The sequence below is a fragment of the Gouania willdenowi genome, chromosome 21 (assembly GCF_900634775.1).
Source record: "Gouania willdenowi chromosome 21, fGouWil2.1, whole genome shotgun sequence".
Lineage (NCBI taxonomy): Eukaryota > Metazoa > Chordata > Actinopteri > Blenniiformes > Gobiesocidae > Gouania > Gouania willdenowi.
Window position 1 is genome coordinate 25,498,059 of NC_041064.1, and position 12,007 is coordinate 25,510,065.

General features: G+C 41.0%; 1 protein-coding gene across 1 annotated transcript in view; it reads right to left on the bottom strand.

Annotated features, from left to right (window-relative positions):
- Positions 1-12,007, bottom strand: part of tbc1d8 (TBC1 domain family member 8) — a 43,372-nt gene that overhangs the window by 1,113 nt on the left and 30,252 nt on the right. The window contains exons 16-19 of the mRNA XM_028435498.1: positions 3,054-3,324; positions 2,029-2,094; positions 1,846-1,932; positions 1,639-1,748 (exon numbers count right to left, since the gene is read on the bottom strand). Coding sequence (XP_028291299.1) covers positions 1,639-1,748; positions 1,846-1,932; positions 2,029-2,094; positions 3,054-3,324 — 534 coding nt within the window. The remainder of the gene's footprint in view (positions 1-1,638; positions 1,749-1,845; positions 1,933-2,028; positions 2,095-3,053; positions 3,325-12,007) is intronic.

The following is a 12,007-nucleotide window of genomic DNA, read 5'->3' on the forward strand; positions in this document are numbered from 1 at the left end:
CTGTGAACTGCCAGTCTTCATCAGAGGCATCTGCTGGTCGCTTTGACTTCCGCAAACTAAGTCCAGCAAGATTGTTTTTGTTTTCTTTGAATAATATGTTACGGTTTAATTTATTCAGACAATTGTTCCTCAGGAAATCCACTTTGATGCTGACGAGGAAACATCAAAGCAATCAGCAGACGTCTCTGATGAAGACTGGCAGTTGACAGTCTAAACATGTCAGGAGATCAAAGTGGATTTCCTGAAGAACAGTAAATGAAACCATAACAATTTAAACCTCTGGTTACTTTCCTGTCTCTCAAACCATTAAATCACCACTGCCTAGAGGAGTTTACCAGAACTAGAGTGTTTTATCAAACTACTATGAGCTGCTGATTATAGTAGTTGACAGTATTAGCTCTGATACAGCAAAAATCAGGACTAGGAGTGAAGGTGACTAGTTTAGAGGGAAGTGTGAGCAGCATTGGAGGAGAGGAAGTCCAGCAGAGGCACCTGGACAAGATGGAAACGTGTAGAGAGGTTTGGCTGATGTCCCCATCGTGCCTCCTCTGCCAAAGGAAAGGGGACACAAAAGACTCAAAAGCTCTGATGGAAGGCCAATACCACTAGGGTCATATCCAGGTGCTTCAAAACATCGCTGAGAACATCTGTAGTGCTATCGTTACATGTCAAAGGTCTGAACCCACCAAGTGAAGCCATGAGCAAAATCTGGCAGAATATCAGAACTTCTCCACACCGTACAGGACTGGCAGCTTTGGTGGTAATCAATAAGATACTCAAGATCCCTCAGTATGTTGTCAAGACTCTCCTTAGACCTGAAGTGACAGTCAATAAGAAAACTAATGCTGGAGCTGTAGAGGAAGCCGAGTAACAAAGCTGGAACTCAGGGAGCTCAGCTTTAGATGTAGAGCTTTGCTTAGTAGTCCCTGTACAGGGTCTACACTGGAAGTGTAGGAGAACAGCCATTATGACCAGTACTGAGACAGGACAGAAAGCCTTTAAGTGGCTCTAGATGAACTGAGCAGATTCATGTTCTGCTGCCAGGGCACAAACTGAGGGATAATCTGCTACTTTTTATTTAAAGAGTAATAACTAAACAACTTTTTTCTGCTGATTACAAATGCATTTGGGTATGAAGTAGTGCTGTTGATTGATCCTGGACCAACTCTCAACATTTTTGTAAAATGACTTCAATTTGGTGTTTTTGAAACCCAGCTATTACAATCAGTGGCAAGTCAGGAGAAAGCAGGAGTTTAGTTACTCTTTAAAAAAATACTAAAATACTACAAATATCAATCAATTTAAAAGAAAAAATAAAGAAAATATATTTATGTTGCATGATCATTTTGAAAGTGTATAATGTGTTTTTCTTTGTGTATTATAATTAAATGCATATAAATATGAGACAAAATTAAATTATTATTATTATTATTATTGGTTAGAAAACAGTTTGAAAAAAAACTTGATTATTTGTTTACTATATGTAGGAAAAGGGGTGGGACAAACAAGTTTATACTTCCACCCACTCCCTTTCAAACACAAAAAGTATGTGTATGCAGTAATATATGTAATTATAGTTATTTTTCTGGAGGGAAGCCATATGCATTAAAAAAATGGGCTTTCTTTCCTCTTTGTTACCTGGTTCATGAGTGGCAGAGGCTTCTCCACGTTCTTCTCCTTTTCTTTAGCCAAATCGTGAAGCATCTGTTTCAGCTGCTCCTGGTAATCCCTCTCTAGACCTTCTTCAGCTTTTTCACAAAGTTTTAACACAATCAGAAAAAAACACATTTAAAATACTTCAAAAAACCACAAAATCCTGATGAAACAAAGTGAGTGCAGACCAACCCGGGGGCAGATTGAGAAACAAAGGTCTGTTTGTGGATAGCAGGGGACTCTTCATGAGAGAGGGGTCTTCCTCGCTCTCTGTCAGAGCTACAGACAGGAAACACAGCAGTGATGATGTCATGTTATTCATGGTACCGGGACGTAAACTACCTGCAAAGCATCTTTGGTGTGAGCCAAACTGACCTGGAGGGATGTGAAGGCGGTACAGCAGCCGGATCTTTTCATTCAGCTCACCACAGTATAAAGTGTCTGAAATATAACAACAAATCTTTATCACTGACGCATAAATAATCTCACAGTCTGACAGTCAGGAAACGATGAGGAAGAAACCTCAGACACAAAACACATTATTCATATTTACATACGTGTCTAGAAATGCTGACTACTGGTTTAGTGAAACCAATTCTCACCTTTGATAACTAGAGTCATTCTGTCAGGATCACATCAAGATTACTTTTAAGACATTTCACTCCGCCCAGTTTCACCATTCACACCAGCACTCATTATTGTGGGATTATCACAGCATGATTCACCATGAACTGGTTTTAAAATAAGCATTTTTATTAGAAACAATAATGCTTTAGTTAGTGATGCAGTATTATGATGCTGGCATTTTCATCTCTGTTGATTGGTTGATAGAAACCACATGGTATTTTAATGTCGATTTCATGCAATAGATTTTGTTTTAGTTTACTGTTCTGTACTGTTTTCCAACCTGGGGTACGTGGAAATGTTTCATGATGTAAGTTCCATCTTTTTTGTTTGTTAAAATCTGTAATATTGACGTATTCCTGCTAACAGATTAACGCAGGTAAGAAATATTACCTCCATGGGGAGGCAATAACTCTCCTCACAATAGGAGATTTTTTTCTCTAATTACAATTAATTACGTTTATTAGGGATGCATTGAAATGAAAATTCTTGACCAAAACCAAAAACCGTAAATGAGAAAACCAAGCCGAAAAACCTAAACACAGAAATTAATTATTAAGCCAATTATTATTAGTACCACTGTATTTATGGCTCTGATTGTGTACTAACTACCTCAATAAAACTATAGCATTATTATTGTATAAATTGATATTAAAGCTTCAAAGGATAATTAAATAATTGTTTGGGTCAAAAGCCAAACATTTTGGGTGGATCTCTAAAATGTGTTCCATTGTTGCTTTTTAACTTCACATTGACGTCCATCTCCTCCTCCTCACCCAGCCAGACAGCAAACTCTCTGAAGGAGACCAGGTTGTCATGGTCCTGGTCCAGCAGGGTGAAGGTTCGGTTTCCCAGTGTGTCCGTGTGGTGCTCGGAGCCGCTGGGCCACGGCACCAGCAGCCCGTACAAGCTTTTAAACTGCGGCCGGTCCAGCCTGTACTGCCTCTCCACAAAGGAACGGGTTAAGTCTCCGTGATGCCACGCCGCCGACTCTGCTGCTGCGGCCGAGCTGCGGTCGCCCCAGTACAGACTAATGAAGTGCTCCATCTGAGGACCAGCAATCAAACGCACACAGATGGAAGTGACGGATACTTAGTGAGGACCGAGTAGTGAATACTTAGTGAGGACTGAGTAGTGAATACTTAGTGAGGACTGAGTAGTGAATACTTAGTCAGTAGTGAATACTTAGTGAGGACTGAGTAGTGGATACTTAGTGAGGACTGAGTAGTGAATACTTAGTGAGGACTGAGTAGTGGATACTTAGTGAGGACTGAGTAGTTAATACTTAGTGAGGACTGAGTAGTGGATACTTAGTGAGGACCGAGTAGTGGATACTTAGTGAGGACCGAGTAGTGGATACTTAGTGAGGACTGAGTAGTGGATACTTAGTGAAGACTGAGTAGTGGATACTTAGTGAGGACTGAGTAGTGAATACTTAGTCAGTAGTGAGTAGTGAATACTTAGTGAGGACCGAGTAGTGAATACTTAGTGAGGACTGAGTAGTGGATACTTAGTGAGGACCGAGTAGTGAATACTTAGTGAAGACTGAGTAGTGAATACTTAGTCAGTAGTGAGTAGTGAATACTTAGTGAGGACCGAGTAGTGAATACTTAGTGAGGACCGAGTAGTGGATACTTAGTGAGGACCGAGTAGTGAATACTTAGTGAGGACTGAGTAGTGAATACTTAGTGAAGACTGAGTAGTGAATACTTAGTGAGGACTGAGTAGTGGATACTTAGTGAGGACTGAGTAGTGGATACTTAGTGAGGACTGAGTAGTGGATACTTAGTGAAGACTGAGTAGTGAATACTTAGTCAGTAGTGAGTAGTGAATACTTAGTGAGGACTGAGTAGTGAATACTTAGTGAGGACCGAGTAGTGAATAGTTAGTGAGGACTGAGTAGTGGATACTTAGTGAGGACTGAGTAGTGAATACTTAGTGAAGACTGAGTAGTGAATACTTAGTCAGTAGTGAGTAGTGAATACTTAGTGAGGACTGAGTAGTGAATACTTAGTGAGGACTGAGTAGTGAATACTTAGTCAGTAGTGAGTAGTGAATACTTAGTGATGACTGAGTAGTGAATACTTAGTGATGACTGAGTAGTGAATACTTAGTCAGTAGTGAGTAGTGAATACTTAGTGAGGACTGAGTAGTGAATACTTAGTGAGGACTGAGTAGTGGATACTTAGTGAGGACTGAGTAGTGAATACTTAGTGAGGACCGAGTAGTGAATACTTAGTGAGGACCGAGTAGTGAATACTTAGTGAGGACCGAGTAGTGGATACTTAGTGAGGACCGAGTAGTGGATACTTAGTGAGGACTGAGTAGTGAATACTTAGTCAGTAGTGAGTAGTGAATACTTAGTGAGGACTGAGTAGTGAATACTTAGTCAGTAGTGAGTAGTGAATACTTAGTGAGGACTGAGTAGTGAATACTTAGTGAGGACTGAGTAGTGGATACTTAGTGAGGACTGAGTAGTGGATACTTAGTGAGGACTGAGTAGTGAATACTTAGTGAGGACTGAGTAGTGAATACTTAGTGAGGACCGAGTAGTGAATACTTAGTGAGGACCGAGTAGTGAATACTTAGTGAGGACTGAGTAGTGGATACTTAGTGAGGACTGAGTAGTGGATACTTAGTGAGGACTGAGTAGTGAATACTTAGTGAGGACTGAGTAGTGAATACTTAGTGAGGACTGAGTAGTGGATACTTAGTGAGGACCGAGTAGTGGATGCTTAGTGAGGACTGAGTAGTGAATACTTAGTGAGGACTGAGTAGTGGATACTTAGTGAGGACTGAGTAGTGGATACTTAGTGAGGACTGAGTAGTGAATACTTAGTGAAAACTGAGTAGTGAATACTTAGTGAGGACTGAGTAGTGAATACTTAGTGAGGACTGAGTAGTGGATACTTAGTGAGGACTGAGTAGTGAATACTTAGTGAGGACTGAGTAGTGGATACTTAGTGAGGACTGAGTAGTGAATACTTAGTGAGGACTGAGTAGTGAATACTTAGTGAGGACTGAGTAGTGAATACTTAGTGAGGACTGAGTAGTGAATACTTAGTGAGGACTGAGTAGTGAATACTTAGTGAGGACTGAGTAGTGAATACTTAGTGAGGACTGAGTAGTGAATACTTAGTCAGTAGTGAGTAGTGGATACTTAGTGAGGACTGAGTAGTGGATACTTAGTGAGGACCGAGTAGTGAATACTTAGTGAGGACCGAGTAGTGAATACTTAGTGAGGACCGAGTAGTGGATACTTAGTGAGGACTGAGTAGTGGATACTTAGTGAGGACTGAGTAGTGAATACTTAGTCAGTAGTGAGTAGTGGATACTTAGTGAGGACTGAGTAGTGAATACTTAGTGAGGACTGAGTAGTGGATACTTAGTGAGGACTGAGTAGTGAATACTTAGTCAGTAGTGAATACTTAGTGAGGACTGAGTAGTGGATACTTAGTGAGGACTGAGTAGTGAATACTTAGTGAGGACTGAGTAGTGGATACTTAGTGAGGACTGAGTAGTGAATACTTAGTGAGGACTGAGTAGTGGATACTTAGTGAGGACTGAGTAGTGAATACTTAGTCAGTAGTGAATACTTAGTGAGGACTGAGTAGTGAATACTTAGTGAGGACTGAGTAGTGGATACTTAGTGAGGACTGAGTAGTGGATACTTAGTGAGGACTGAGTAGTGAATACTTAGTGAGGACTGAGTAGTGAATACTTAGTGAGGACTGAGTAGTGGATACTTAGTGAGGACTGAGTAGTGAATACTTAGTGAGGACTGAGTAGTGGATACTTAGTGAGGACTGAGTAGTGGATACTTAGTGAGGACTGAGTAGTGGATACTTAGTGAGGACTGAGTAGTGGATACTTTGTGAGGACTGAGTAGTGAATACTTAGTGAGGACTGAGTAGTGAATACTTAGTGAGGACCGAGTAGTGGATACTTAGTGAGGACTGAGTAGTGAATACTTAGTGAGGACTGAGTAGTGGATACTTAGTGAGGACCGAGTAGTGGATGCTTAGTGAGGACTGAGTAGTGAATACTTAGTGAGGACTGAGTAGTGGATACTTAGTGAGGACTGAGTAGTGGATACTTAGTGAGGACTGAGTAGTGAATACTTAGTGAAAACTGAGTAGTGAATACTTAGTGAGGACTGAGTAGTGAATACTTAGTGAGGACTGAGTAGTGGATACTTAGTGAGGACTGAGTAGTGAATACTTAGTGAGGACTGAGTAGTGGATACTTAGTGAGGACTGAGTAGTGAATACTTAGTGAGGACTGAGTAGTGAATACTTAGTGAGGACTGAGTAGTGAATACTTAGTGAGGACCGAGTAGTGAATACTTAGTGAGGACCGAGTAGTGAATACTTAGTGAGGACCGAGTAGTGGATACTTAGTGAGGACTGAGTAGTGGATACTTAGTGAGGACTGAGTAGTGAATACTTAGTCAGTAGTGAGTAGTGGATACTTAGTGAGGACTGAGTAGTGAATACTTAGTGAGGACTGAGTAGTGGATACTTAGTGAGGACTGAGTAGTGAATACTTAGTCAGTAGTGAATACTTAGTGAGGACTGAGTAGTGGATACTTAGTGAGGACTGAGTAGTGAATACTTAGTGAGGACTGAGTAGTGGATACTTAGTGAGGACTGAGTAGTGAATACTTAGTGAGGACTGAGTAGTGGATACTTAGTGAGGACTGAGTAGTGAATACTTAGTCAGTAGTGAATACTTAGTGAGGACTGAGTAGTGAATACTTAGTGAGGACTGAGTAGTGGATACTTAGTGAGGACTGAGTAGTGGATACTTAGTGAGGACTGAGTAGTGAATACTTAGTGAGGACTGAGTAGTGAATACTTAGTGAGGACTGAGTAGTGGATACTTAGTGAGGACTGAGTAGTGAATACTTAGTGAGGACTGAGTAGTGAATACTTAGTGAGGACCGAGTAGTGGATACTTAGTGAGGACTGAGTAGTGAATACTTAGTGAGGACTGAGTAGTGGATACTTAGTGAGGACCGAGTAGTGGATGCTTAGTGAGGACTGAGTAGTGAATACTTAGTGAGGACTGAGTAGTGGATACTTAGTGAGGACTGAGTAGTGGATACTTAGTGAGGACTGAGTAGTGAATACTTAGTGAAAACTGAGTAGTGAATACTTAGTGAGGACTGAGTAGTGAATACTTAGTGAGGACTGAGTAGTAGATACTTAGTGAGGACTGAGTAGTGAATACTTAGTGAGGACTGAGTAGTGGATACTTAGTGAGGACTGAGTAGTGAATACTTAGTGAGGACTGAGTAGTGAATACTTAGTGAGGACTGAGTAGTGAATACTTAGTGAGGACTGAGTAGTGAATACTTAGTGAGGACTGAGTAGTGAATACTTAGTGAGGACTGAGTAGTGAATACTTAGTGAGGACTGAGTAGTGAATACTTAGTGAGGACTGAGTAGTGAATACTTAGTGAGGACTGAGTAGTGGATACTTAGTGAGGACTGAGTAGTGGATACTTAGTGAGGACTGAGTAGTGGATACTTAGTGAGGACTGAGTAGTGAATACTTAGTGAGGACTGAGTAGTGGATACTTAGTGAGGACTGAGTAGTGAATACTTAGTGAGGACTGAGTAGTGGATACTTAGTGAGGACTGAGTAGTGAATACTTAGTGAGGACTGAGTAGTGAATACTTAGTGAGGACTGAGTAGTGGATACTTAGTGAGGACTGAGTAGTGAATACTTAGTGAGGACTGAGTAGTGGATACTTAGTGAGGACTGAGTAGTGAATACTTAGTGAGGACTGAGTAGTGGATACTTAGTGAAGACTGAGTAGTGAATACTTAGTCAGTAGTGAGTAGTGAATACTTAGTGAGGACTGAGTAGTGAATACTTAGTGAGGACCGAGTAGTGAATAGTTAGTGAGGACTGAGTAGTGGATACTTAGTGAGGACTGAGTAGTGAATACTTAGTGAAGACTGAGTAGTGAATACTTAGTCAGTAGTGAGTAGTGAATACTTAGTGAGGACTGAGTAGTGAATACTTAGTGAGGACTGAGTAGTGAATACTTAGTCAGTAGTGAGTAGTGAATACTTAGTGATGACTGAGTAGTGAATACTTAGTGATGACTGAGTAGTGAATACTTAGTCAGTAGTGAGTAGTGAATACTTAGTGAGGACTGAGTAGTGAATACTTAGTGAGGACTGAGTAGTGGATACTTAGTGAGGACTGAGTAGTGAATACTTAGTGAGGACCGAGTAGTGAATACTTAGTGAGGACCGAGTAGTGAATACTTAGTGAGGACCGAGTAGTGGATACTTAGTGAGGACCGAGTAGTGGATACTTAGTGAGGACTGAGTAGTGAATACTTAGTCAGTAGTGAGTAGTGAATACTTAGTGAGGACTGAGTAGTGAATACTTAGTCAGTAGTGAGTAGTGAATACTTAGTGAGGACTGAGTAGTGAATACTTAGTGAGGACTGAGTAGTGGATACTTAGTGAGGACTGAGTAGTGGATACTTAGTGAGGACTGAGTAGTGAATACTTAGTGAGGACTGAGTAGTGAATACTTAGTGAGGACCGAGTAGTGAATACTTAGTGAGGACCGAGTAGTGAATACTTAGTGAGGACTGAGTAGTGGATACTTAGTGAGGACTGAGTAGTGGATACTTAGTGAGGACTGAGTAGTGAATACTTAGTGAGGACTGAGTAGTGAATACTTAGTGAGGACTGAGTAGTGGATACTTAGTGAGGACCGAGTAGTGGATGCTTAGTGAGGACTGAGTAGTGAATACTTAGTGAGGACTGAGTAGTGGATACTTAGTGAGGACTGAGTAGTGGATACTTAGTGAGGACTGAGTAGTGAATACTTAGTGAAAACTGAGTAGTGAATACTTAGTGAGGACTGAGTAGTGAATACTTAGTGAGGACTGAGTAGTGGATACTTAGTGAGGACTGAGTAGTGAATACTTAGTGAGGACTGAGTAGTGGATACTTAGTGAGGACTGAGTAGTGAATACTTAGTGAGGACTGAGTAGTGAATACTTAGTGAGGACTGAGTAGTGAATACTTAGTGAGGACTGAGTAGTGAATACTTAGTGAGGACTGAGTAGTGAATACTTAGTGAGGACTGAGTAGTGAATACTTAGTGAGGACTGAGTAGTGAATACTTAGTCAGTAGTGAGTAGTGGATACTTAGTGAGGACTGAGTAGTGGATACTTAGTGAGGACCGAGTAGTGAATACTTAGTGAGGACCGAGTAGTGAATACTTAGTGAGGACCGAGTAGTGGATACTTAGTGAGGACTGAGTAGTGGATACTTAGTGAGGACTGAGTAGTGAATACTTAGTCAGTAGTGAGTAGTGGATACTTAGTGAGGACTGAGTAGTGAATACTTAGTGAGGACTGAGTAGTGGATACTTAGTGAGGACTGAGTAGTGAATACTTAGTCAGTAGTGAATACTTAGTGAGGACTGAGTAGTGGATACTTAGTGAGGACTGAGTAGTGAATACTTAGTGAGGACTGAGTAGTGGATACTTAGTGAGGACTGAGTAGTGAATACTTAGTGAGGACTGAGTAGTGGATACTTAGTGAGGACTGAGTAGTGAATACTTAGTCAGTAGTGAATACTTAGTGAGGACTGAGTAGTGAATACTTAGTGAGGACTGAGTAGTGGATACTTAGTGAGGACTGAGTAGTGGATACTTAGTGAGGACTGAGTAGTGAATACTTAGTGAGGACTGAGTAGTGAATACTTAGTGAGGACTGAGTAGTGGATACTTAGTGAGGACTGAGTAGTGAATACTTAGTGAGGACTGAGTAGTGGATACTTAGTGAGGACTGAGTAGTGGATACTTAGTGAGGACTGAGTAGTGGATACTTAGTGAGGACTGAGTAGTGGATACTTTGTGAGGACTGAGTAGTGAATACTTAGTGAGGACTGAGTAGTGAATACTTAGTGAGGACCGAGTAGTGGATACTTAGTGAGGACTGAGTAGTGAATACTTAGTGAGGACTGAGTAGTGGATACTTAGTGAGGACCGAGTAGTGGATGCTTAGTGAGGACTGAGTAGTGAATACTTAGTGAGGACTGAGTAGTGGATACTTAGTGAGGACTGAGTAGTGGATACTTAGTGAGGACTGAGTAGTGAATACTTAGTGAAAACTGAGTAGTGAATACTTAGTGAGGACTGAGTAGTGAATACTTAGTGAGGACTGAGTAGTGGATACTTAGTGAGGACTGAGTAGTGAATACTTAGTGAGGACTGAGTAGTGGATACTTAGTGAGGACTGAGTAGTGAATACTTAGTGAGGACTGAGTAGTGAATACTTAGTGAGGACTGAGTAGTGAATACTTAGTGAGGACCGAGTAGTGAATACTTAGTGAGGACCGAGTAGTGAATACTTAGTGAGGACCGAGTAGTGGATACTTAGTGAGGACTGAGTAGTGGATACTTAGTGAGGACTGAGTAGTGAATACTTAGTCAGTAGTGAGTAGTGGATACTTAGTGAGGACTGAGTAGTGAATACTTAGTGAGGACTGAGTAGTGGATACTTAGTGAGGACTGAGTAGTGAATACTTAGTCAGTAGTGAATACTTAGTGAGGACTGAGTAGTGGATACTTAGTGAGGACTGAGTAGTGAATACTTAGTGAGGACTGAGTAGTGGATACTTAGTGAGGACTGAGTAGTGAATACTTAGTGAGGACTGAGTAGTGGATACTTAGTGAGGACTGAGTAGTGAATACTTAGTCAGTAGTGAATACTTAGTGAGGACTGAGTAGTGAATACTTAGTGAGGACTGAGTAGTGGATACTTAGTGAGGACTGAGTAGTGGATACTTAGTGAGGACTGAGTAGTGAATACTTAGTGAGGACTGAGTAGTGAATACTTAGTGAGGACTGAGTAGTGGATACTTAGTGAGGACTGAGTAGTGAATACTTAGTGAGGACTGAGTAGTGAATACTTAGTGAGGACCGAGTAGTGGATACTTAGTGAGGACTGAGTAGTGAATACTTAGTGAGGACTGAGTAGTGGATACTTAGTGAGGACCGAGTAGTGGATGCTTAGTGAGGACTGAGTAGTGAATACTTAGTGAGGACTGAGTAGTGGATACTTAGTGAGGACTGAGTAGTGGATACTTAGTGAGGACTGAGTAGTGAATACTTAGTGAAAACTGAGTAGTGAATACTTAGTGAGGACTGAGTAGTGAATACTTAGTGAGGACTGAGTAGTAGATACTTAGTGAGGACTGAGTAGTGAATACTTAGTGAGGACTGAGTAGTGGATACTTAGTGAGGACTGAGTAGTGAATACTTAGTGAGGACTGAGTAGTGAATACTTAGTGAGGACTGAGTAGTGAATACTTAGTGAGGACTGAGTAGTGAATACTTAGTGAGGACTGAGTAGTGAATACTTAGTGAGGACTGAGTAGTGAATACTTAGTGAGGACTGAGTAGTGAATACTTAGTGAGGACTGAGTAGTGAATACTTAGTGAGGACTGAGTAGTGGATACTTAGTGAGGACTGAGTAGTGGATACTTAGTGAGGACTGAGTAGTGGATACTTAGTGAGGACTGAGTAGTGAATACTTAGTGAGGACTGAGTAGTGGATACTTAGTGAGGACTGAGTAGTGAATACTTAGTGAGGACTGAGTAGTGGATACTTAGTGAGGACTGAGTAGTGAATACTTAGTGAGGACTGAGTAGTGAATACTTAGTGAGGACTGAGTAGTGGATACT